At 36.1% G+C, this 27,639-nt stretch overlaps 2 protein-coding genes across 3 annotated transcripts in view; both read left to right on the plus strand.

The window, feature by feature from the left end:
* The window catches only part of LOC131935934 (uncharacterized), a 31,679-nt gene extending 15,367 nt beyond the window's left edge, over positions 1-16,312 (plus strand). Inside the window, exons 2-9 of the mRNA XM_059292681.1 lie at positions 362-557; positions 3,015-3,085; positions 7,065-7,148; positions 8,302-8,347; positions 9,708-9,849; positions 13,667-13,849; positions 14,338-14,419; positions 15,864-16,312. Coding sequence (XP_059148664.1) covers positions 362-557; positions 3,015-3,085; positions 7,065-7,148; positions 8,302-8,347; positions 9,708-9,849; positions 13,667-13,849; positions 14,338-14,419; positions 15,864-16,048 — 989 coding nt within the window. The 3' untranslated portion in view covers positions 16,049-16,312. The remainder of the gene's footprint in view (positions 1-361; positions 558-3,014; positions 3,086-7,064; positions 7,149-8,301; positions 8,348-9,707; positions 9,850-13,666; positions 13,850-14,337; positions 14,420-15,863) is intronic.
* Positions 16,313-21,968: 5,656 nt separating this feature from the next.
* On the plus strand, positions 21,969-27,457 carry LOC131935988 (uncharacterized). Of its 2 annotated transcripts, none has more exons than XM_059292769.1 (3): positions 21,969-22,011; positions 22,729-24,296; positions 25,078-27,457. In XM_059292769.1, the coding sequence occupies exons 1-3, from the start codon at positions 21,986-21,988 to the stop codon at positions 27,288-27,290; spliced, it is 3,807 nt and encodes a 1,268-aa protein (XP_059148752.1). In that variant the 5' UTR covers positions 21,969-21,985; the 3' UTR covers positions 27,291-27,457. The 2 variants fall into 2 exon arrangements, with proteins under 2 accessions (XP_059148752.1, XP_059148753.1); XM_059292770.1 differs by lacking the exon at positions 21,969-22,011 and adding an exon at positions 22,270-22,318.
* Positions 27,458-27,639: the final 182 nt, after the last annotated feature.

Raw genomic sequence — 27,639 nt, forward strand, 5'->3', positions numbered from 1 at the left:
AACTCTACCACCGCCTGTCACACTATCACCTGTCTGTAAATCTACCACCACTGCCTGTAAATCTACCACCACTGCCAGTCACTCTACTACTGCCTGTAACTCTACTACCACTGCCTGTAATTCTATCACCACTGCCTGTAACTACCTTCACTGCCAGGCTCTCTACTACCACTGCCTGTAATTATACCTTCACTGCCTGTAACTCTACCGCCACTGCCTGTAACTCTACCGCCACTGCCTGTAACACTACTACCACTGCCAGTCTCTCTACCACCACTGCCTATCACTCTACCGCCACTGCCTGTAACACTACGTCTACCACCACTACCAGTCACTCTGCCACCGTATTCACCATCTCCAGCCACTATCCTGACCTGCCCACGGGTCATCAAAGTTCTAGTCCACGCCGCTGCCCCGGGGTACTTCAAGACTGACTCGCCCATTAGACGGACCCTGTCATGTGACCGAGGGCAGGACACGATGCTCGTCCTTCACCCCTCCAGGCACCAGACCGTGACCGTCGCCTCCAGGGATCATACAGGGCTGGACCAACTCAGGTAACGTCTGTATGTCTGTGTGTCGGTATGTCTGTATGTTTGCATGTCTGTATGTCTGTATGTCTGTATGTCTGTATGTCTGTATGTCTGTATGTCTGTATGTCTGTATGTCTGTATGTCTGTATGTCTGTATGTCTGTATGTCTGTATGTCTGTATGTCTGTATGTCTGTATGTCTGTATGTCTCTATGTCTCTATGTCTTTATGTCTCTATGTCTATGTCTATATGTATGTATGTATGTATGTATGTCTGTATGTTGTAGGCAGATCTAGAGTGGTAGACTTTATTGTCTGTAGGCAGATCTATTGAGACAAACTTTAATGTCTGTATGTTATAGGCAGCTCTATAGTGGTAGACTTTAATGTCTGTAGGCAGATCTATTTGGCAGACTTTAATGTCTGTATGTTGTAGGCAGATCTATTGGGTCAGACTTTTTAATGTCTGCAGTCTGCATGCAAAATCTGTGGGGGCAGACATTTTAATGTTTGTTAGCGGGTCTATATGGAAGGGGGTTGCGAGTAACACCAACATTACTGCTAAATAACATCTACAGGAACAGACAATAGACGACATAAACACTCAGCTGCTATGTAATATTTAACTATTTAATTGACACCTTAAGTGTTTATAAAAAGATGATTAACTATCTTTTTTTTCTGGTAGTGTTTAAAGACATCACGTTACAGTTATTTTATTACATTCTATCCCGGATCATTTAACATGGTTAAAGATTGATTAAAATGATGTAGCCATCGGCATATTTTTAAACAACTCTCGTTCTTGTAAGTCGAACATATTTCTAACCCCTCGTCCTTTCTTGAATGCCTCATCGTAGACAAATAAAGCTGATATAAACATAAACTTTGTGATAGACAAAACCCATTTTAATTGATAACATGTTTTTAATTTTTTATTTGTAGACCTATTATGTTGACGACATTCTAGATCTCTGGGTGTGCGTGCGTGTGTGTGTGTGCTTGCGTGTGTGTGTGTGTGTGTATTCATGCGTGCGTGCGTGTGTGTGTGTGTGTGTGTGAGTGTGTGCATGAGCGTGACTGCGTGTATTTGTGTGTGTGTTTGATTGCGCATGTGTGTGCGTGTGAATATGTGTGTGAGTGTGTGTGCATGCGTCTGTGTGCGTGTACTGTTTATTTTTGTCTGATTGCGCATGTGTGTGCAAATGTGTGTGCTTGTGTGTGTGTGCGTGTGTCTGTGTGTATGTGTGTGTGATTTTATAATTAGCGCTGAACGTGCCCTCCAGATTTTCCTTGAAAAAAACCACCCGCTGTTTTTGTCCTGAGGCCCCCAAGCCTCGCTTAATCTGGACATCTCGGCTTTTCTCGTCAATTGATACGACCCGACGAGACGTACACACGCCCTTAATCCACAGAGAGTGGAGCCAGGGAAGACAAGAGGGAGGGGAGTGGGAGGCAGAGGGAGGGAGAGGAGAGGCAGAGGGAGGGAGAGGCAGAGAACCAGAAGAAAAAAAAGAAAATGTTTTGTTGAAGATAGTTTAAACCAGCTAACAAGACATCCGGGTTACTATTCAAATAACGTGAGCGAGACTTGACAGCACGAAACGAGAGTTGTGTTCACAATTTTTTGGTGTGGAGGAACAAGAAAAGACAATATGTGTTGAGATATTGTATCCAACTTAGAAGAACATAAACACCATATATGTATCAATCTTAGAAGAACATACTGTAAACAGTATATATGTGTTAAGAGAGTGTTTCAATCTTAGAAGAACATACTGTAAACACCATAAAAATCACGACATACGGGGAATTAGTCTGAAAACTGTACACTTTATAAAATGACAGCTTTCATCCCTGTGTGTTTTATTAATGCACGTAGAGGCTAATGGCGCTATTGGCAGTAATGAGAGGAAAATGATGTGCTATTGAGGTGTTGTTTTTTGTCTATATGAATCGTTTTTATTGATTGCGAGGCGCAATATACTGGGGTGGGGACTCGGAGGAGGGGGAGGGTTAAGATAAAACGGGCTAGAAGAATATGTTTTAGCCACTATTCTATGTGGGAGCTATATGCCGGCTAGGCTAAGATGGTTAGTCATTATTCTAATAGCTAGATAAATCACGGTTAGACTAAGATGTTTCAAACTTTTAGTCTTTGCAACAACACTAAATTAGGATAGAATGTAAAAGTATATTATGTTTATTCAAACTATACTTTGTCTTTCTAAATATAACACAGCACAGAACAAAATAACTAGACATATGGGATTTAGGGCCAAGGATGTAAAAATAGCATAAGCTAACAGGATTAGCTCCGACTGACAGCAACAAAAAAGTTGCATTTGTCTCGGGAATTACGTGTGCACAACTTCCACTGCGGGAATGTTTTGTGAGGTCTGTGACCTTTCACCTCCTTGTAGAATCTGTACACTAGGTGATTATTTAATTAGGATAATTCTAATTATGTATTGTGTAACAGGCTGGCGTGGTCCTACCAATATGTCACCGCCCTCAACACAACTGAATGGGCGGGGAGGGGATTTTTGTCTGGTAAGTAATAAACACAGTTCTTTGTTGTCATATATTTTTGGTGTCAATGTTGTTGTACTTTAAAATGACCTGTTAAAGTCGTACTTCTGCTAATGAATTTGGTTAGCATGTGATAAAGAGGCTAAGATAAGATGACGCAGATGTTCAGTCTTATCGTATACGGGTGATGTACTTGGAAACATAACATGTTTTTTTTTTTTTTAATTTTAAGTAATGTTTGCTTTTCAGATCAACTGTAGTACAGGGTAGTCAAAACTAACTGTCAAATTATTGAGACTTGATAATATGTAGTTCAGAGTAATCAAATCTGTCAAATTATTGAGACTTGACAATATGTAGGTCGGATTAATCAAATTCAATTGTCAAATTATTGAGACTTGACGATATGTATTCAAAGTATTCAGATCAAAATGTCAAATTATTGAGACTTGACAATCGATGAGGCGGAACAAGACATTACCATTGGGGAGAGTTAACGGTCAGAACATTAGCCAGCCGCATTTAAATTGACACTTGATATCAGATCTAGGTGTTCGATACGAACATTGACCACACGAACATTGACCACACGAACATTAACCACACGAACATTGACCACACGAATATTGACCATTTAGCCAATGGTGCCTCGTCTAGTGGACAGGCCAGCTAGAGGTAGTCGATATTTAGAGACCAGCTAGTGGTAGCCGATATTGACAGACCAGCTACTGGTAGCCAATATTGGCTGACCAGCTAGTGATAGCCGATATTGACAGACTAGCTAGTGGTAGCCCTGTTTAACAGACCAGCTAGAGGTAGCCGATATTGACAGACCAGCTAGTGGTAGCCCTGTTTAACAGACCAGCTAGAGGTAGCCGATATTTACAGACCAGCTAGTGGTAGCCGATATTGACAGACCAGCGAGATGTAGATTCTCTTACAAACTATCGTGAAGCCCTTCTTATTGACAAACCAGCTACACTTCTCCCTTGTGAAAAGGAAATCCCTAGCCCATCGCGTGTTGTGTTCTCGTTAGGAAAACGTAGTTGAAAGAAAGTTTAATTTAGTTTTCCTAATACAAAATAAACCTACCGGCCTGGCCCTAGGATAAAACAAGATTTTCGACTTCAAAAAAAAAAAAATAAAAGAAACCCAATTTTATGAAAATGTTTTTTGGAGAATTTACAAAAGATGATTGGCTAGCAAAAATATCAATATTTCTTTATCCGGAACATCAATATCTGTCTGGGAAAGGAAATTTTCAATTGACTCAATAAAAATCACAATAAAAAGATATTCCGCATTTGTATTCCAAATTTGCAGTAATCTGCTGCGACATTTCTTTTCTTTGCTTATCCGGCCATTCTGACGTATCAAAATACATCGTTGTCAAAGTTTTATGAAATTGTTAAATTAAGTTAGTTGATTCGCAACTTCTTCTTATTCCTTCTTAATTTTAGTGTTGAAAGGAATTCCCTCCAACACAATTAAGTATTACGTGTCAACTGGTTATGCGCCACATAGGCCGATGACTCCGATTTCAACATGCTTTTCTTTTTGGATTTTTTAACCCATTGCCTTTGTCCAACCAAGAACAAACTACAAATTTGTTCTTGGTTGGACAAAGCAGTTTTGGAGTTGTCCCCAGCTATCGAGCCTCATTTGCCCGAGAGTTCGAACACGAGACTTATCGAGTAATCAACCATGAGCTTAAGCGACTCGACCACGCCAACCTCCGATTGACAAACATATTTAAACCTTGTGGGCTTCTGAAGCTATTATGTATATATATATACACATACCACCAATTCTAGAGGATTCCTTTTTACCCTTACCCTAATCCTGACCACACTGAGAATTGAGATCATAGTTTCCACTGTAACTTTAACCCATATTATCCCAAGGTCTCAAATTTTTATAATTTTTTGATATGGTTTAGCTTTTGGGCACTGAATGAAGGAATGACTATGGATTTTTTTTAAAAATCAATACTTTTTTTAAATATCGATTTTTTAAAAAACGTCCCATAAATGGGACGCTAGCAACGAACGGCCCCATGTACATTTATTGGGAAAAAAATCATTTATCACGAAATATGGCTAATCACGCGAAAATTAAGCTGTATACTGATTTTGTATTGTTAGACCAATGATTACATTGTTTAGGACAGCTAAAAATACTGATAATGATCAATTGGGTTAGCCATACCATGGTCTAAAATGCAGAAATTATGTTCAAAAGTCTAGTTTTCTTTCAATCTAGCATCCATCAAAGTGAACAACACTTGGAAATAAGTAAAGCTGTGACTAGAACATCTAATTATACACACATGATCACAAATATTATTATTATTCATCGAAACTGTAATATAATTAAATATAAATAATTGATTTTTTTTTGGGGGGGGGGGGGGGGGGCGTACTTGAAATTTTCAGGGGGTGGGGCTTAAATTTCAGGGGAAGAGTGGACATTGGTAAATGTATGTTTTGTATATTAATTCTGTTTTTGTTCTGGGGGCAGAGCCCCCCCTCCTCCGAAATGATGCCTGAAAGAAACTCTGCCTTCAGTGAATTTGCAAATTTCCAGTCCCAGATGTCATCCAGCCATCTTCTCTTTTGTTGCCCTAGCTATTCCCCCCCCCCCCCCCCACAGGCGTACATTAGGACATGAGACATCTTATTTCTAGGGCACGGATCAGTCACTGGGGGCATGTATTGAGTGTTCATGGCTCTCATCCATGTATGCACCTCACTATGCGAACAGCTCCCTATCTAACACATGGAATCTCCTTAAAAGGTTAACAAAGTAAAACTGGTATCGGGGACCTTTGGAGGGGAATATTATTGGGGCATGACAACTGTACACAGCTAATTCACATTTCTGCTATAAGTAGCTTGAGCTCTCTTATATGAAGAGAGTTAACCAACCCCCATGACTGAATCATTTCACCTAAATCGTGGCCATTGTTATTTTTCTGGTTTGTTATAATTTTAAAATCACGCGCTAGTAAATTTACAGCAATACTAAATTAGTTTTTATTCAATGGTATTAAATACTTTAGTAATTGTAATTCTGAAAACTTAAAAATAAAATGTAAGTTTTTCAATATTTGCAATTTGTTAATACAATAATATATAAGAAAATATTGCTCAAGGTCATAATTAAATATCTTTAAATACTACTTAACACCCCAAAGTCAACAGATAACAAAGTCAACAATTGTTCCACCATAAATAACCATTTAACATAAATATTTGCATCTGTGTTTCTCGCTAGTGTCCAATAAATTTGACGTTTATGTAACAATCTGCATAAATATAGGTCAAGGTCATAATTAAATATCTATAAATACTACTTAACACCCCAAAGTCAGCAGTTAACAAAGTCAACAATTGTTTCACCATAAATAACCATTTAACATAAACATTTGCATCTGTGTTTCTTGCTAGTGTCCAATAAATGTGACGTTTGTGTAACAATCTACATGGGGCCATTCGTTGCTAGCGTCCCACTTATGGGACGCTTATTGTACACTTGATATAACGAAGCGGTAAAAAAAATTTTTTATTCTTAAATTTTTATCAGATAGAAATATGGTACTGCTACAAGTTTCAAATGTATTTTGCACTTAAAATGTTAATATTTTAGAAGATATGCATTTTCCTGTGCGCATGTTTTCTTTTTTCCGCCATTTTGACAAGTCCTCCAAATCCGGCACTATAACATTTTTCTAAATTAATTTTTTTCACAAAACACACACAAATTCAATAGTCTAACCATTTTCAAATACAATGAAACATAATTTGTGTTTTAACTAGTTTTTAATAATTGTTAGCATTTTTTTTTTTTACAAGCGTCCCATAAGTGGGACGCTAGCAGAATATGGGTTAATCCCGACTGAAGAAAAAAAAAACCTCGCTTAGAACTCCCAGAATCTCGAGCCAAATTAAAGATTCAAAGCTGCTTTTAATTGCCTTGTTTTCCCTGACCTCTCTCACAGCCGGTCCCGGCCAGGCCCTGCAAGTGAGTGACCTGTCGAGCAGACGATCGCCCAGAGAGAAAAGATCAACTAGCGACACGCAAGGTAATTTTTCCCGGGTTAAAATCAAATCAGTTGACACCACCACCACGCTCCATCCCTTCCGGTGTCGCGTTACTCTGGGCTGTGAAAAGCTTGACGGTGCTATGCTGGTATTACATTTTTAAAAAAGATCCTTTTAAAAATATCCGTAGGGCTTCTGCTTCCAATTGTGTTCAATTATTAATTGGAGTTGTTTAAGCCGGGTGCGTTATTTGATGTTAGCGTTGTGTGAAGGTGAATTAGTTTTAACATTAGGGAGGGGGGGGGGGATTTTCGAGTGTGTGTGTGTCTGTGCCTCAGTATCAGAGGCGTAGCGACCCGTTCAGACTCCCGGGGCGAACTATCAATTGGGCGCATCCAACCACTCAACTTCCCTTCAACAGTTTTTAATTGCCCGTCATGCAATCTATGCATACCCATGTTACTTTATTCCGTTCAGGCAAGTAACAAACTAGTTTCTTGACGTCTAATTCAGTAATACAGCTCAGAAAGTATTTTTCTTCATTTTGTTGCCCCCCCCCCCCACTCCCTACGGTGGCGCCTGTATCTGCGTGTCAGTGTGTGTGTGTGTGTGTGTGTTGTGTGCTGTGTGTATGTGTTTATGCTGATGGAAGCCCGTATTTTATTTATTGTTATGCTTCTTATAGCACCATTAGTCAGAGGCATAACTAGAGGATGGCGGGTGGGGTGACCGTAGGGGCGCCGACCTTAGGGGCGCTAAAAGGAATAGAAAAAAGAAACCTCATTTCGAGCTAAATTACTGTATTATACTAAATAGACAGTTGGTTTGCGTGACTGACTAATTAGACTGTTTTCTACATCTAATTAAGGGATAGTGGCCGCCACCAACCTTTCCAAATGTGGGGGGGGGGGGGGTCACGAGGGTGATTACCTATATATAAATGGGAGCGTAAAATTGATAGTTCGCCCCGGGCGCCAAGATGGGTCGCTATGCCTCTGCGATATATTTTATTGAAATACATGAATGTTGAAAGGCAAATTATAGAATCAGATTTAAATGTACAGCCTGTAAATTATGTTTGTTGATTTATTTGACTTAGCTAAAACAGCTTATAAAAAGTGTGCTGTTTGTTAACTATTCAAGAAATAAAAAAATAGATTTCTTTTCTCTCTATTGACCCTGGTGTGGTTTCAGAGTCCCCCAAACCAAAAACATGCGGAAAAGATTACAGCTGCGTCAGGTGAGGCTATATATACATACATATAATTATATATATATATATATATATATATATATATATATATATATATATATATATATATATATATATATATATATATATATATACATATATATATAAATGGTTAAATTGTCTTTATATGATATTTGACATTGTAAAGTTAAAGCGACACAAACGCTTTCTCACCAATAGCTGTAGCTTAACGTTCGAAAGACGCCTTTGTGTATTGGTGGAATATTGGCAGAGGAGGATTTGAACCCTCCCCAACACCCGTCTACTCCACTCAAACGTATGCAATCTATTTATGTCCTTCGTTTAAAAAAAAATTGTTTAAAACTTTCTCCAGCCATTTAAGCTAGTCACTGCTCAAACGTGTATTCCCTAGGTTGACAAAATTGTTTTAAAAGGACGTGTGTGGATCTATAGAGAGCACTGGGCAGTAATTTTACTAAGTTATTGTTATTAGGCTGTGTCGGTTCACTGGTTCGTTACCACGTACAGCGTTATGAAAATACTTGCAACTGTCTAAATTAAAACACGGATCTTTTTAACTATATGGGGGTTTAGATTCAACATAATTATATTATAATATATATATATATATATATATATATATATATATATATATATATATATATATATATATATATATATATATATATATATATATACAGACATATTTGTTTATATGTATATATATACAATGTCCGTGTGTGTGTGTGCGTGCGTGCGTGGGTTGGTGGGTGGGTGGGTGGGTACGCGCGTGCGTTCGTGTGTGTGTGTATGTGTGTGTGAGTGTGTGTGCATGTGTGTGTATATGTGTGTGTGTATTACTGTGATAACTGCGCAAGTAAAAGTTAATTTCCCTTTTTGAATCCGACGGTCCATGGGGTGAGTGGAGTTCAGCTGTCTCTATGACCTCGGCATAGGGATAGTGTGGTCAACACTATGTCCAGTGGCCTTTACTTTCCTTAACGCGAGTTAGGTACATATTAGAGCTTGCTGTACTTAGGGGCGTTCTAATTGAATCTTATTCACATGGTAACCCCGCAACCCAATTAATTAAAAGAGGCTAATTAAACGATATTCTTGTCAATGTCATTACTTTTTTTTATTGCGATGATACATTGCCTTGAGAATATTTAAATAAAAAAAACCTTTTTATTTCAAAGTCAGCTTATAAATCATCATTGCTTCCCAAAGAGAGATAACCCTGCTACATTGACACAAGAGTAGCGTCCCCTTCTCCTTGCTATTTTTCATTCCGCGTTCGATAAAATCAAGATTGAGCAATGTAAAAACTCCAACCACAAAACATGAATAAACGACGTGCTAAGCCTTGATGACAATGTGTCTGCAGGTTTGGGCGGGAGAGTTGCAGACACATGGAGTGTGAGTACCTGCTGACGTACTCCATCACCAACCTGACGTACTTGGTGCTAGAGATCAGTGCTAAAGCCTCGGGGTGGGTCGCATTAGGGCTTTCGTCTGACGATAAAATGGTGAGTCGATTTGGTTTTAGATTGATTCAGGTCAATGTGTTTTATTTACGGGTCGTCCATAAATGACGTCACACCGGTAGGTAGAGGAGGGGGGGGGGTCCGTAATTATGTGACGGTGTGTGATGAGGGTGATATGGGGGGGGGGGGGGTCAGATGGTGCGACGTTAAACTTTTGCATTATAAAAAAGCAATGTTAGAAAATGAATTTTAGACGTTGTTTCGCGTTTTAGAAAACTGTTATAATAAATTGCAATAGGAATTGATTAAAATACTCTATTTTGACAGTGTTCAGACAATTTTTTGGAAAAATATCTATGTTTTAAGAAAAATTCAACTGCAATTTTGGGGGGGGGGGTTGTAAGCTGAGGTGTGACGTCATTTTAGGGGGGGGTCTGGCTTTTTGTGACGATGTGTGACGGAGGGGAGGGGGAGGTAAAAATCGTCAAAAAAAGCGTGACGTCATTTATGGATGACCCCTTACTGGAATATTTAATTTAATGGATCTTTCCCTAATAGGGCAAGATATAAATATAGAGCTTAATGAAGCTCATTAGTGTAAAAATAATAAAATACTTAAAAAAAACTTTTTAAAAAACCACGTTTTTCTTGTGGACTAAAAAGTAGAAAATAACTATTTACATACATTTGATGACAAAAAACGTGGGTACGTTCACCATCAAATTTCCCGACCCATCTGCCCGACCCACGTTTTTTGTCATCAAATGTATGTAAATAGTTATTTTCTACTTTTTAGTCCACAAGAAAAACGTGGTTTTTTAAAAAGTTTTTTTTAAGTATTTTATTTTCTCCTTTTTAGTCCGTTGCTACACATGAAAAACGTGGTTTTTAAAAAAGTGTTTATAAATACACGGACTAAAAATCTTGAGCGACCAGGATTCGAACCTGGGTTGTCGCGGCCACAACGCGAAGTACTAACAACTATACGATCACGGCCAGCGCGCTCACATCGATTGGGGCCGAAGTAACTGTGTCATTAGGACTCCAGTCTTGTCGGTATCTTTAGAAATCATGTCCTCAATTTTATGGTCCTTGGGGCGTAATTAAATTAAGCTAATTACGGTCACTAATTGCTAGTTTTTATGATTGCATCTGAAATTGTTAGGCGAAAGTAGCATGCATGCCAAATTTCAGGTCTCTAGAGCAATCAGAAGTGGGCTAATTTTCGATGTCAATTTTAACAACAAACATCCAAACAAACAAACAAACGCGAAGCTGAGTTAAGAAAAACGTTTTAAAATGGGAGGAAAGCGAGTAATTTCAGATACAGAGATCAATGGCTTACATAATGTGTGCAGTAGTAGAAAGAAAAGTACTTGATTTGAGTGTTGTTATCAGATTCTGTTGGCCAGTCTAGGTAAGGCTGTTGGCCATATCCTGCATAACTGTTGGCCAACTTTATTACAGCTGTTGGCTAGTTTAAAAATCTGTTGACCAGTTTTAGCGCAGCTGTTGGCTAATTTTAGTAAAGCTTTTGGCCATTTTTAAACGCTGTAGGCCAGTTTTAGTACAGCTGTTGGCCAATTTTAGTGAAGCTATAGGCCATTTCATGTATAACTGTTGGTCAGTTATCTTACAACAATTGAACTGTTGGCGGCATTATGAAGTGCTACTACTCCATCCAGCCAAACGTATCCTAGATAAGCAGGTATTGCTTCTCGCCAAGTAGCACAATAAAAGCAAAAAAAAATTCAAACTCGTCACCAGTATTTTATTTATTAACACGTTTTTAAAACGTTTTTCTTAACTCAGCTTCGCGTTTGTTTGTTTGTTTGGTTGTTTGGATGTTTGTTGTTAAAATTGACATCGAAAATTAGCCCACTTCTGATTGCTCTAGAGACCTGAAATTTGGCATGCATGCTACTTTCTCCTAACAATTTCAGATGCAATCATAAAAACTAGCAATTAGTGACCGTAATTAGCTTAATTTAATTACGCCCCAAGGACCATAAAATTGAGGACATGATTTCTAAAGATACCGACAAGACTGGAGGCTTATTGACACAGTTACTTCGGCCCCAATCGATGTGAGCGCGCTGGCCGTGATCGTATAGTTGTTAGTACTTCGCGTTATGGCCGCGACAACCCAGGTTCGAATCCTGGTCGCTCAAGATTTTTAGTCCGTGTATTTATAAACACTTTTTTAAAAACCACGTTTTTCATGTGTAGCAACGGACTAAAAAGGAGAAAATAAAATACTTAAAAAAACTTTAAAAAAAAACACGTTTTTTATGTGTAGCAACGGACTAAAAAGGAGAACGGACACGGTAACACATTGTTAACGGTGACACGGTTGGTACGCTGGGCATGCTAAAATACACATAAACACGTTTTTCCTTAACTCAGCTTCGCGTTTATTTGTTTGTTTATGGGAGATTTGATCACGTGATTCGTGAGTAGATCTCCACGCCAGCAACGTAAATTACACCCTTTCTCTGTTTAAAGCGTATCGGTCCCTGAAGATTTTTTTAGTCCGTGTATTTAAAAACACTTAGTCAAGTCATACTTAATCAAGTGATTAGATAAAGTAGAAAATAAACTATATAAAAAACTTTTTAAAAACCACGTTTTTCATGTGTAGCAACGGACTAAAAAGGAGAAAATAAAATACTTAGAAAAAACTTTTTAAAAAACCACGTTTTTCTTGTGGACTAAAAAGTAGAAAATAACTATTTACATACATTTGATGACAAAAAACGTGGGTCGGGCAGATGGGTCGGGAAATTTGATGGTGAACGTACCCACGTTTTTAGTCATCAAATGTATGTAAATAGTTATTTTCTACTTTTTAGTCCACAAGAAAAACGTGGTTTTTTAAAAAGTTTTTTTTAAGTATTTTATTTATTATTAACTCAGCTTCGCGTTTGTGTGTTTGTTGTTAAAATTGACATCGAAAATTAGCCCACTTCTGATTGCTCTATAGATCTGAAATTTGGCATGCAGGTTACTTTCGCCTAACAATTTCAGATGCAATCATAAAAACTAGCAATTAGAGACCGTAATTAGCTTAATTTAATTACGCCCCAAGGACCATAAAATTGAGGACATGATTTCTAAAGATACCGACAAGACTGGAGGCTTATTGACACAGTTACTTCGGCCCCAATCGATGTGAGCGCGCTGGCCGTGATCGTATAGTGGTTAGTACTTCTCCTTGTGGCCGCGACAACCCAGGTTCGAATCCTGGTCGCTCAAGATTTTTTTAGTCCGTGTATTTATAAACACTTAGTCAATTCATACTTAATCAAGTCATTAGATAAAGTAGAAAATAAACTATATACAAAACTTTTTAAAAAACCACGTTTTTCATGTGTAGCAACGGACTAAAAAGGAGAAAATAAAATACTTAAAAAAAACTTTTTAAAAAACCACGTTTTTCTTGTGGACTAAAAAGTAGAAAATAACTATTTACATACATTTGATGACAAAAAACGTGGGCAGATGGGTCGGGAAATTTGATGGTGAACGTACCCACGTTTTTTGTCATCAAATGTATGTAACTAGTTATTTTCTACTTTTTAGTCCACAAGAAAAACGTGGTTTTTTAAAAAGTTTTTTTTAAGTATTTTATTTTCTCCTTTTTAGTCCGTTGCTACACATGAAAAACGTGGTTTTTAAAAAAGTCTTTTATATAGTTTATTTTTATACTGCCATTAGAATTATTCAACATGAAGCCTTAGGGGTTAGAAAATTTTCTAAAACATTTTCAATAGATCGATCAGCTATTCTTTTTAAAGAACTGTCCGTGAATTAGCCATCCTGCAATCTGTTTTGTTTAACATTTGAAATGTATTCCCAGGGCGGGGACGGAGCAATCGTCTGCAAGAGAAAATCTCCGTTGGACCGAGGTCTGGAAGCTGTGTCCATGTGGATCAACCTGCCCCACACGCGTCCAAACACCAGGTCCAGTGAGGACTACACTTTAGCCGCCCAGAACTTGACCGACGGCTACATCTACTGCAAGATGACCAGAGTCCTGCCGGTACAGTTTTATAACTCCCTGTGTGGAGTCTAAAACAAGTTTCTATTAGTTCTTTCACTCCAAATACAGGACTATAAATGGAACTTTTATAGCACAGCTATAAATATATAAGTTCTTTATTGGGTAGAACGTGTCTGAAAATCCAAATTGTTGATTGAGTGACATTATTGAGCTGCTTTTAGATTTTATTTAAAACAGGAAGTTCAAATCTTGTGGGGTTTTTCAATGCTGTATTTTGTTCTTTATGGAATCTTCCATAAAAGATGTTGATGAAATTCAGGAGAAGCTTATGCCCATCTGTATCGACAGTTGTTGTCACAAAAAGAGAGACGCCCCCCCTTCCCCTCCCCCCAATCACACACACTCCCCCACCGTCTCCTATTTTGATTACAGAAAGTACCGCTTGTTATTTATATTAAAATTTAGCCTTTTGTTCTAATTGTCTTTTAAAAATGATTTTAAAAAAGATTTACTTAAACTAACCCCAGGAAACAGACACGGACGCGGATAATACTCTCGACCTGTCCAACAATTGGTACCAGTTCTACGCCAGGGGTGAAATAGACAGCAGTAAGTCTTCAACTCGTTACTTTCATGTGTCTCTGATCTCACAAGCTCTAGTAGAAATAGTAGGTAGCCTGCTGCAAATTGAGCTGACAGGCAACTAGTCTGATAAGTGATATAGCATACGAGCCGACCCGCGGCATATCATACGCCGCTATTTAGTTGTTGTTTTATCTACTTTTCAGTTATTCATAATTTGTGAATTCGACACTACCAACGCTGCCACTGAAAATATTTCTTTAAAACACTATAATTAAAGTAGCTCGTTAAGGACGATAACCCCCCCCCCCCCCCTCCGTTAAAGTTAAGTCCACTTAGTTACCCCCCCCCCCCCCCCCCCCCCACGTTTAAAATCGTTTCAAAATAAATTATCTGCCCCTAGTAGTCGTCACTAAACCCGGCTCTGTTTGTAAACATTTAGAGTGAACCACAGCTCACCAGGCTATGTAGGGGTGGGGGTGGTAGGGAGCGCGTTTACAGCTTGTTTTCTAGCGTCTCCCAGAAGAGAACTATATATATAGATGTGTCTCTGATCTCACTAGCGGTAGAATAAACAGTAGGTAGCATGCTGTCTCACTTAGATATAGGCCTGCAACTTGAGCTCACAGGCAACAAGGGTGATATAGTAGGAAGTGTTTAGCTCTTTACTTTGATGTGTCTCTGATCTCACTAGTAGGTAGCGTGTTGTCCCTCATGAACATAGGCCGCCAACATGAGCGTTCATGCAACTGGGACCTGTGTTAGCTTCTCCATCTACACCCAGATGTAGTTCACCAATTTGAGAACCTTTCTTGTGATCACCTTCTGTTTAAATTTTACACATTCAGTAGCGGTTCGATTTTGTTCAGGGAGAGGTTCCTAGCCCTTAGTCCAATCACCCCCCCCCCTCCTCTCTCAACCAGGCTTGGGGCAGCTACTGTGAAGCTGTTTTGTCTTGTCGCACTATTTAGTCAATATTCGGCGTCTATCATTTCAACCCTAGAACTAGTAGATCTGATTACAGTTTACAGAACTGCCGGGAGAACAGACATGCTTCCACTTTTAGCTTCACAGCAAGATTTTAGTATAATTTTAGAATAGATATTCTGTGTTATTTATTTTTTTCAAAAACAAATTGAGTAAATGAAATTTAGGATAGATCTAGATACTTTGAGTTTGAAAAGAAATTATTGTTGGCAGCATAGGTGTCGCCCTACCATGGACATTAGGAATATTTCTTTATTGGAAATTCTTAAAACTTGCATTTTTTCGCCAAATTCAATGACATTATGATAACCTCCTTTTTGAGAATTCCTGAATGTTCCAATTTGAAACATTGTATGACGCCCAAATTGCTTTCTTGGTTGTAATATTCTCTTCTATCAGGAGTAGCGCTATGATGACATCATAAAAATGTTTTTGTTAATATTTCCTGCAATATCTAGCTGACCACATCCCTTTCTACTTGCAGACGGCCTGATCCTGAAACACGACGACCGGCCGCCCACGTCCCTCCACTCCATCACCATGCTGCGACACAACCACATCCACAGCCACCGCTACACGCAGCTGACGGACCAGGCCCAGACCCTACACATCGGCATCTCCACAAGTTTAACATTACTTGTCCTTCATTTGGTCATCTCATGGGTTTAAATACGTGGTCATTTGGTCATTTCATGGGTTTAAATACGTGATCGTTTGGTCATTTCATGGGTTTAAATACGTGGTCATTTGGTCATTTCATGTGTTTAATTGCGTGTTCAGTTCTTGTATTTAAATGCATGGTCATTTCGTTTCTTTAGTTCCTCATCAGTTCATTTCATGTGTTTAAGTTTAAGTCTCTGGTTATTTTATGTGTTTAAGTTCCTGGTTATTTTATGTGATTAAATTCCTTGTGATATGTCTTCATTTCACGTGTTTAAATACGTGATCTTTTAATTTATTTATATGAGTGATTGCTTCGTCATTTCATTTGTTTGAACAACATTAATGTTCATTTCGTCATTTTTGTATGTTTCTTTTTTATTTCGTACTTTTGATTTTATCTATTTTTCAATTTGTCATTTTTGTATGTTTATTTTTTAATTCGTTATTGTTGTTTGTTTATTTTTTTATTTCGTCATTTTGTTAAATGTATCGTTCCTCATTGTTCTTTTTATTTTATCACCATTTTATTTTACACATTTCACTTAATCAAACAGTATATTTGATCATGTTATAATGTAATTGTAATTCATCGAGTCCTTCCATTATTTAACAATAACATTGATTGTTTTACTTTGCTTTTATGTTCTTACAAGCATTGTGTTATTTATTAGACTTTTTTTTTTATACCAAACGTACTGACATAGTTGTCTATAGGTTTTATTTTTAAAAGAAATCAAGTGAGAAATATTATCGACAAACTCTTTGAAAAATTGTCTGAAAATGATTTCCTTTCTTTTTGCCTCAATGTTATTATCTACAAAAGGTGTGAATAATAAGTATCGAGCTAAAGGGACGCAACGGTGACGTAATGTGGAATCAGGAACACAAAATGTTAACATAAGCGCTCACTTTAATTAAATGAATGGTCTCTAAAGTAGTTAAAATATATTACAACTGAAAATAAAGCATTTTGTTGGTTTAAAGTATTTTTTACAATTCGATGCGAACTCAATACATAAATGCGTATTAACAATTCGAAAAACTATTAGATTCAATTTAGTTTAAACCTAAAAAAGAGATATTCCAGAAATGATTAAACCATTACCTTCTCGCTTAGGCTACGTACCTTTTTCACCTAGCACAATATCAACCTACTCCTGCTACTCAGCTTCTAGAGCAGTGGTTCTTAACCCGGGGTCGATCAAACCCCAGGGGTTCGGTGAGTCAGTCTCATGGGTTCGGCGGAGGTCACGACACACACCCGACTCACTTGATTACGATTGGATTTCGTCAGTGCGATTGATAGAACCATTTAGATGGGTTCAGCAAATGCGCTTATGTAACTCCAAAAACCTTAACATGGGCTAAGCGAAAGTTTCTATCTTCTAGTTCAACCCTGTGACGTTCATTAATTTTAAAAAAATGAAGCGTCTTCCGAAAAATACGGGTAACAGTGTTCATTTAAAACAGGATTTACTAATTAGTTGGGTGTTTTTTTTTTCTTTAAAACGTACAGAAAATTTAAAAAAATAGACCCATATATTGATCTTAGTAACAAATAAATAAATCGAACCCTAACAAATATTTTAATTTATAAGTTTTACAAACTATTACACTTTAAAAAAATTACTATGTGATAGAATAATGCTATGTTCAAATTTCAGATTCATATCGAATTTAATACAAAATGATAATAGCATTTTAATTTAAATTGTCCTCTGTTGATAAGGTTTTCGATTTATAAATAACCCTTTTTGTACTTGCCTGCTGTAAAAAAATTCCTGCTAATTTTAATTTCGTAAAAACAAAATCTCATTGTTGCTCCCCTTCTCGCATTGTGATTAATGTGAAACCTGCTCAATTCGTGTCTGAAATCCAATCTGCCTGCACATGTAACGGCAACCTAATTATAAATATCAAATTGCATGACGTCATTGTAGTTGATTAATAAAATAAATAAAAAATTGAAAAAAAAATATTTGATAGGAAAGACAAATATAATAATTGATATTATAAAGCCATTAATGGATTACTTCAAAATACTCTAGCAATTTATTGTAAAAGGCATTAAAATATGTGCCTTGCATTTATTTTTCTCCGTTTCTATCAAACAATTCACTTTTTATAATTTTATAATCTTCTCTATCTAAAGCTTGTACATTTCATACCGCAAATAACCCACAATGAAAATTTTTATTTTTTTAAACATCTGTTCTGTGTAATCAATGTACAAATAATGTATACAAAATAAATCTCTAAATGTTTTTGTCCAATTGGTGTATTAAAATAAATAATTATTCATAAATATGATTGGTGTTGATTAATCCGTCCACGGTCGTCTCATGCTATAAAAATACAACACAATTTTAGATCCTTACACCAAGGTGGATATACAAAATCGTTAACAGTAAACTTTAGGCTAAAAGTAATTAGCATTACTCGTTTGTAACCTGACGGTCCATGTTGCAGTTGGGGTAGAGTTCACCTGTTACTTTGACCACGGCTTATATAGGGATAGTTTTGTTTTTTGCCCAGACGCCTTTACTTTCCTTAACGTGAGTCTGATACCCATTAGAGCTGGGTAAATACAATGACAGATTATTGACTCGAGCCCTAGATTTGAACTCGATACTTTCCGGTTCGCAGTCGTGAGCTCTGTCGTTCGACCCCGTCGTCCCATGTAATTTAATCTAGCTTGTTCTCTGTTTATGATAAATACCTTCATAACATATCAAAACACTAGAGAACTAGATAGAAACCTGGGACACTGGGTTCGATCGAACTCCATGAGTTCGGTGAGTCAGTCTCTGGTGTTCGATGGAGGTCAAGATACATACCCCGCTCACACGATACACGATCGGATTGTGTCAATGCGGACGATAAAACTATTAAGAAGGGTTCGGTAAATTCGCATACGAAACTTGTTGAGTTCGGTGCCTTAAAAAGATTAAGAACAACTGCACTAGATAGTTCAGTTAATGCATTACTGAAGCAGAAAGATGAAAAATGTAAAATTAAAAACTTTGCACTTTCTTCATATGCGTAGTGATTTCACGTACAAATTAATACTGACTCACCTAACATAAAGAACTAACCCTGCTAGAGTACATCTAACTCTATAAAGCTTTTATTAGAAAAATTCATGAATATCAAGACCTAAATATATGAATCAAACCACCCATTAATAAATGTATACAACTGAAGCAGGCCGCTGAATGAAATAAACGGGCACGGACCGCTGTGTATGAAAGGGTGAAGCGACTGCAATCTTTGCCCGTAGAAGCCATTACTCTCTCGGGTATCGTAAAGCAACAGTGTAGGAAGCGAGGTTTGTCAAATCAATATTCCCAATCACACTTTCTACGCTGTAATTCATTATGTAGATAGAATGTAAACTGTGGCTCTGAAATACAGCTCTTGGTTGTGGATAAAAACAAAATATTTCAGAACAGGGGGGAAATCTAAAGTAAACTTATAAAAATGCCGTTTCCAACCTATTTATAGGCCTGCAATCTTTATTTCAAGGGGGAAAAAATGCTGCATGGAACTGAACGAGGCACTCCTTCCGCTTCATAACAGCTAGGTTTTGCCGCTATCGTTTAATAAAATATAATCCCATAATTTGATTAATAGGCCTACATAGGGGCCATCCATTAACGACGTCGGGCTTTTTTACGATTTTATCAGAAATCCATACCCCCACCCCACCCCCTAATGATATTAACCTCAGCTAGAACACCCCTCAAAATTGAACTTTTTTTTTGCTAAAATATTTACTGAGCTCGGTCAACATTTAGTGCATCTATACTAATCAATATTTTATTTCAATTTACAAAAAAACAGTCTTTTAAAACACGAAAAAAAAAAACTCCTAAAATTCTGATTACTCTTTAAAATGCCTATCTGAAAATTCCAATACTGCACCCCCCACCCCTCCCCCCACCCCTCCCTCCGCCTAGAAGTGTGACGTCTTTTATGGACAAACCAATGGGCTAATATAGTTATTTAAATGAAAGCTGTAGATGTCTAAATGTAAGCCTTTAAAGTCATTATGTAGAAATAGACTTTGTAGGCCCACCGACAAATAGGGCGTTGTCTTTAGCCTATGTGATTATTTAATCAAGCAAAATATGTCTTGACTCAACTTGTGTAGTATCCAGCTTTAACTCCTACTTTTCTGAAATAACATAAATCTTGCAAAAAATAAAAAAAATAAAAAGTATAGAACATAACATTACACCTGGTGTAGGACAAAAGGCCGACATCCAAAAGGCCGACAAGAACAAAAGGCCGACATGGACAAAAGGCCGACCGCCAAAAAGGCAGACTGAACAACACGATCCTTGCTTTTGAAACCGCAATCATATTAACTTTTGTGACCGCAATCATACTAACTTTTGTCACAACAGTCATGTTAACTATTGTGACAGTAGTCAAATTAACTTTTGTGACCGCAATCAAATTAACTTTTGTGACCGCAGTCATGTTAACTTTGGGACAGCAGATTCTTGATTAGGCCCTACGGCATCGGCAGCTGTAGATTTACATTCATGGAAACAAACTAAACCCCCCCCCCCCCCCCGATTGTCTCCTCTTACCATTTTATATAGCCTATGTCGGCCTTTTTTTCCTGTCGGTCTTTTATCCATGTCGGCCTTTGGTCCGGATCTCCATCACACCACCGCTAACCGAGACAACACAATGCTAACCAAACCCTGTTTCACATAACGTGCGAGATCCTTACGAGGGAAGATGGGACGTGACCAGGCATGGAGCCCACAGTTTGAACTTAAATAACTCCACCAGCTGAAATATTCAATCTCTTTATCCATTGTATATAAGCTTTACCCAAGCGGTTCAATTCTTAAACAAAATAAAACGCAACTGGTTTTGTTAGGGTGCATTGGCGCATTTGTCTACAGTTTTATTTTTTAAATGAGACTATTGGACGTAACAATCCAAACAGTGGCCACAGGTTTTATAGATGATATTCTCAAACTATATGCAATTTTGTGTCACTTTTTCTCTGTCTTGTCACGCTGTGCCTATTATGGGTAACTTTAAAAAGCTATTAATATTAAATCAATATGAAAAGCGGAATTGCCCATTAAAAATTAGCTATATTTCGATTTGGTGTCACCCCATTTGGATGGTGATTTTTAGTACTGAATTTTAATTATAAAAATATTGATTCAATAATAAATTGTTCCTTACTGATTTCTACAAATATTATTTTAATGGTCGATGAGTGGTCCGTTTGATCAGACTAATTTAGTGTTCCGTTGTGACTGAATTTCCAAATAAGGTTAATATAAATACAAAATAATACGTATTTATATTTTATAAATGTTCAATTAATTATGACATTATTTACCTGTGAATTATTTTTTAAATGTATTTTTAAAAATATGTTTTTAAAGATATATCTTCCACTTTAGCATAAAATTATAAATTAAAATTCGGATGTGTTTACTTTTTTAAAATCTTTTATTTAAAAAAAAATATTGTGCGAGTTTTGTTGATTATTTCCCTTGGATCAATAAACTATGAGAATTTAATTCGACCAAGCGGGACTAATATTTAATTGAGTTATTAAAGCACTTTTAAATACGCTTCTAAATGACATTACTTTTTTTAATAAGATATATATTGATATTACGGTGTCTTTTTTTTTAGTTTTTTAACAAATCGAATAGTAAAGTTGCCAACAACAAGTAATGTTTAACTAATTTAATTTAAAACTCACAAGACATCACCATTAAAAAATAAGTATCAAATGACTTTTTTTTTTCAAGATTAAAATATTTTCTCAAATAGGGTATTCAATAAATAATTGTGAAAACAAAACACATTTTAATTTTAAGAAACATATTTTAAATCTAGCACAAATTTAAATTTAGCTTGACAACTGAGCTTATCTGGCACACATGGGTCAAGGCCAAAATGGCAGAAAATATGTACTATTCCTTGTAAGTTTTACGATAACTTCATCTTATATTTGCCGTTACAAGAAATCTGTTAACACAAAATAAACCAAATATTATCTATGTTTTACATTCGTTTCAAACCTATCATGACCATGTTTTGATTTATTCATCATACATGAAACTATAGGTCAAATAAAATAAAAATAAACGTGAATCTCAAAATTTCTTGGTTCGGCCTGGAAGTCATTTGTACTAATAATAAACTACGTATGCCAGAATGAATTATTACTATTAGATCTATCGGTGCTAATTTATTTCAGTAACATCTTCAGAACTCAGCCTTTAGCTTGTAAATAATTAAACTCAGAATTTAAATACCTTCGATTTTTTAAGCTTTCAAATTATTTAGTTTGCAGATACTATTGTTCCACTTAAATGCAGATTCTAAAAGCTTAACACAGTGAAGGAAGAGTTATTTCTTTAATAATAATTAATAATATTCAATGTTCTCTTGCAAGGCATTATAATTAATAATAATTATTAAAAAATACGGAATAGTTTCATTTAATTTTGGCTGATTAATTATTGCGTTAACAACATAAATTACTTCGATACCTACAAGCTGTGAATGTTTTAGGGCCTAATAAACATGCTATTTCATAGAAACCTATTACTATTATATAATTACTAATTACACCTCTAGCATAATTTTTTTTTTATAATAAACTACAATGAAAAAATATTTATTTTTTGTTTCAGAGATATGATAAGTGTGAATCAAGAAACATCTGATTCTACCGATGAAATAAATCAACTTATAGCTAACCTAAAATCAAATTTAGAAAATAGAAATACTCATCTTCAGGGCAAACTTACCTTTACCATTGGAGAGTCATCTGAAGTAGATGTTAATTTTCAGTCTACCTCCCAACAGTCATCCTCATCCAGACTGGCAAGATTGGGCTTGTCCAATAATTCTCACTCAGCAGGTCAGATCTCCGATCTTGTAGAACGAACAAACGGATATGAGATAGACTCTGTTCCAACCCAGAGATTAAGGACCTGTCCTGAAATGCTAGTCCAGACTGAACTCCTAGCTGAAAACACATTGTCAAAGCCTTTATCAAAATCCTTCCATCATATCATCATGAGTTCAGAAAAAGCTCTAGATGGATCAAAACATAATAGGTTTTCCGCTGAAGAATATCAAAAGTTACCAAATAGGTGTGAAGAATTGTCAAGAACGCAAGATTTATATACAAACTTTACCTCTTCCCATTTATCAAATGATATGCATAGTGTTACTGCCACTGCTTTTCTACCAGATAAAATGTTTTCAGAATCAGATCCAGTTGAATTTGATAGATATCAAGTTCTACTTTCCACATCCCCAACTTCAAATTCAAATTTGTTACCTTTTGAGAAAGTTGATTCATCAAGATTTAGCTGTACTTTGCATGATGAAATGAATGACTCAGCATTTAATACATCAAATCATAAACTTCCTTTTGATCAAAGTGAAATTATTGGTAGTTTAAATAACCCTAATGAAAGTTCTAGTACTTTGATGAACAGTATACAAGAAAATACTAATAATACAATGATAAGAAAGCAAATTAGTTTACAAGATGTATCAGTGGACAAAAGTTTTTTCAACAAAAATAGAGATGATTTGTATATGGACAACAATTTATCTGATATGGAGATTTTAACTGCAGATTCATTCCTCAATAAGAAAGTAAGAATTCTAAATGGATGTTCAGCTGATAATACAAATGAAGAAAAAATACAAGATAATCCTAAATACTTTTATCATGAAGAAGATAGGAACCTGATGTTACCTGCTAAGACTGCTGAAAATCATTCACAACAGATTTTTCATAGTGAGTCTGGGAATACAATACCTGAAGCTCCTAGACAAACCATAAGAAGTGACAGTGTTATGAACTTTGAAACAGTGAAGAGAATAAATGTAAGAATTGATGAAGAAAAAATACTACAAGATAATCCTAAATATTTTTATCAAGAAGAAGATAGAGAGCTGATGTTACCTCCTAAGACTGCTGAAAATCATTCACAACAGTTATTTCAAAGTGAGTCTGGGAATACAATACCTGAAGCTCCTAAACAAACCATAGGAAGTGACAGTATTATGAACTTAGAAACACTGAAGAGAAAAAATGTAAGAATTGATGAATTGCAGAAGCTAAGCCATGCAGAGCTTGTATCCATCTTGTCTGATATACTTTACAAACAGGAGTATAATATGGACCACAACAACTCAGAATTTTCTCATAATAGAGACTTGAGTTCACCAGAATCTCCAGGTAGGTACACTAACAGTAATACAAATATATTTATCTTGAGTTAGAATCCGGGTTCAAATCAATGGAATGTTCCTGAGCCCAACCAGTTCTGATGGGTACCTAACTTACGTTTGGGAAACAAAGGCGGCTGGGCATAGTGATGACCACACTATCCCTTCATATGCCGAGGTCAATGAATCAGATGAACTCTACTTCATCTACCCCACATGTCTTGGGCATGAACTGGATTAAGAAGAGAAGATAAACATTACTGCTGGGTAATGTATCATTGGTATATTCTCAGAATAGTTGGGTCAGTTCGTGTACAAAGCATTAATTTCATGCCTAGATTCTACAAGCGGACACACAAAGAAATATATTTGCCATTGTTTGGTGGTTGCAAATTATACTCTGTTGAAAAATCTAAGAAATTACATTCAATCTTAAAGTTCTTTGTAAATTTAACAAAACAGATGATTTTAATATATATATATATATATATATATATAGGGCCTATATATATATATATATATATATATATATATATATAGGGCCTATATATATATATATATAGGGCCTATATATATATATATATAGGGCCTATATATATAGGGCCTATATATATATATATATATATAGGGCCTATATATATATATATATATATATACTGTAGTTATTTTATTTCTAATGGTAGACTACTGATAAAATTCACTGTTTATTTTTGGAGCAAGTCAGGCACCAGAAGAAAATTATTTTAACAGAGAATAAATTTAATAATTTTTTGTTTTTACTTTTTATTTAGTTCACATGGAACTAAAAGAGTTCAAAACAATGGAGTCATTCAGCTCTGCCTCAGTTGTTGACAGCTCTTCACTGGACTCTAGTACCATAGCTACCAGCAAGAAGAAGAAGGCTGGAAGAAAGGGTATAAATCCTACAAAAATTAAAAATTCTGAATCTGTTCCAATTCAGGATACTTATTCCATAAAAAATAGAAGACATGTGGATGTAGATGCTGGAATAAAAGAAGAATCAGACATCAACAAGAACAACACTGATTCTCAACTCATACCTGTGAATAAAATAGTTACAAGAAATAAAAAGCAGACAAATAGTTTTCTTAAGTCAGATACTCAGGCTCAGCCCTTAAAGAAGAGGTTTAGTCTGCGCTCTGCCTTAAGTCAAAGCACTGTTTCTGATAGAAAAAATATCTTCTCTGAATTCCAGTATGATGAAGTATCAGAGAATAACTCTACCATCGGAAGTGAAAGTTCTGAGAATAAACCTGTTAAAAGCAGCAAAATAAAACAAGCAGGATCGTATCACTGTAAAGAATGCCCAAAGACTTTTTTAAGCAAAGTTTTGTACAGAAGACATGTCCGATCTCACAGTTCTGGCTATCAATGTGATAAATGTGGTAAAACTCTAAAGACCAAAGATTCATTGTATCATCACCAGAGGGGTTTGCATAGCGAAGATAAACCTTACAAATGTAAGCAGTGTAATGCGACCTTTAATTTCCATCACAGTTATAAATTACACATACAAAGACATAGAGGAGACCGTCCTCATAAATGTGATACTTGTCATAAAACTTATCTAACTTCCAATCACTTGAAGGTTCATATAGAGGCTGCTCATGGTGTAAGGAGCAAAATCTGTCACATTTGTGGTAAAACATTTTCTTATAGCTGCAGCCTTAAAGAACACTTACATAAACATACAGGAGACCACCCGTATAATTGTAATAAATGTAGTAAAAGATTTACTTCCAAACCTTCACTCAAGGCTCATTTACTTTCACACATATCCAGCAAAAATTATTCATGTGATGTCTGTGGCAATCTCTATAAATCTGAACATTCCAAAAATGTCCATATGAAACGTCACACGAAACAAGTTCGCCAGTTTGTTTGTGAACTATGTGGCAAGTCTTTTCTTTTTAAAAGTACACTGAAGACTCATTTTAGTACTCACAGTAAAGTGCGTCCTTATGTCTGCACACAATGTGGGAAAGGGTTTAAATCCAAAGCAACGCTTTACACTCATAAATACGTACACAGAGAATCTCACGCATTTCCTTGTAACATATGTGGCAAGGCTTTCAAAACTAAACATTTTTGTGCTGCGCATATGAAACGACATAAAAACGACACTTCTTTTAGCTGCACTCAATGTAGCAGCACATTCCCTGACAAGGCTGGGTTATCTAAACATATGAAAACTATACATCTTCCTAAAAAACAGTTCATATGCATCATTTGTGGGAAGAAGGGAACAAGAGGAGACAATATGAGAACACATGTTAAGAATCATAAGAAAGACTTACCTGCCAATGCTAATCCATCAGATTTCATAAAAATAGAGATGATTTCTAATTTAGATTCAGTACAAGGAATAGTGAGACAAAGAAAAAGGGGACCAAAACAGAGAGTTTCCAAAAGGTTGTGTCCATCAGAACCAAAGCTCATTGATGTGCAACCAGCAGTTGCATGCAAGTTAGAGGTACCAACCCTGCAACCGACGTTAATCAACATGTCTATTTTAGAACAGCAGCAGTATAACTCTGATGTGTCATTTCTGCCTAGAGATGAATATGTTGACCATAATAATCCGGACTCTCAGCTTGACCAGCAGCACAGTACCGAACTATACCAGCACGACCAAAACAAAGCACCATATTACCTGACGTATCTGCACCAACAAGCTGAACCACCAGGGGCAATTCATAGTTCAACCATTTCATTCAACAATATGGCGAATCTTTTATCAGCCATAAATCAAGAGCAAGAAAACAGCGCTATTTCAGCATCTGTTTTTCATAATACACTAGCATCTCTTCAGTCTGATGCTAACCATCACTCATTATCAACTTTGTATAACGAGCATGATCATGGAGCTTTAACACATTTACAGCAAATTTTACAACGTACTAATGATATTTCTAATTCAAACCTGTTGGAACATCAAAACTGTACTACTCATTTAAATGAAGGATCTGCATTGGAATTTTGATAAGAATTTTCTTTTGATACTATTTTCCTTTTGGTATTATAATATAATTGATATTCTTCAAGTAACTTTGTGGAATTTGTATTTTCTGTTGACACTGTTTTGTATTGATTTTAAAAAATTAGATTAACATTCGCAATGCTTCCACCTAAGATGTGTTGTTTTTATCTAAGCTGTTTACCATTTATGAATGAAGTATAATAAATACAAAGATGTTAATACATTTTTAGTAGTTGTTTTTTGAATGGTATGAATGGACTTAATAGTAACTAATTAATTGTTATAATAGTAGTTAATGTTATAATATAAATGCAGGCTACTGGGTTATGTAGACATAAAAAATTAAAAGACT

This window comes from Physella acuta, unplaced genomic scaffold, assembly GCF_028476545.2.
Source record: "Physella acuta isolate Inbredline_101_S28 unplaced genomic scaffold, ASM2847654v3 ptg000164l, whole genome shotgun sequence".
In the NCBI taxonomy this organism is placed as follows: domain Eukaryota; kingdom Metazoa; phylum Mollusca; class Gastropoda; family Physidae; genus Physella; species Physella acuta.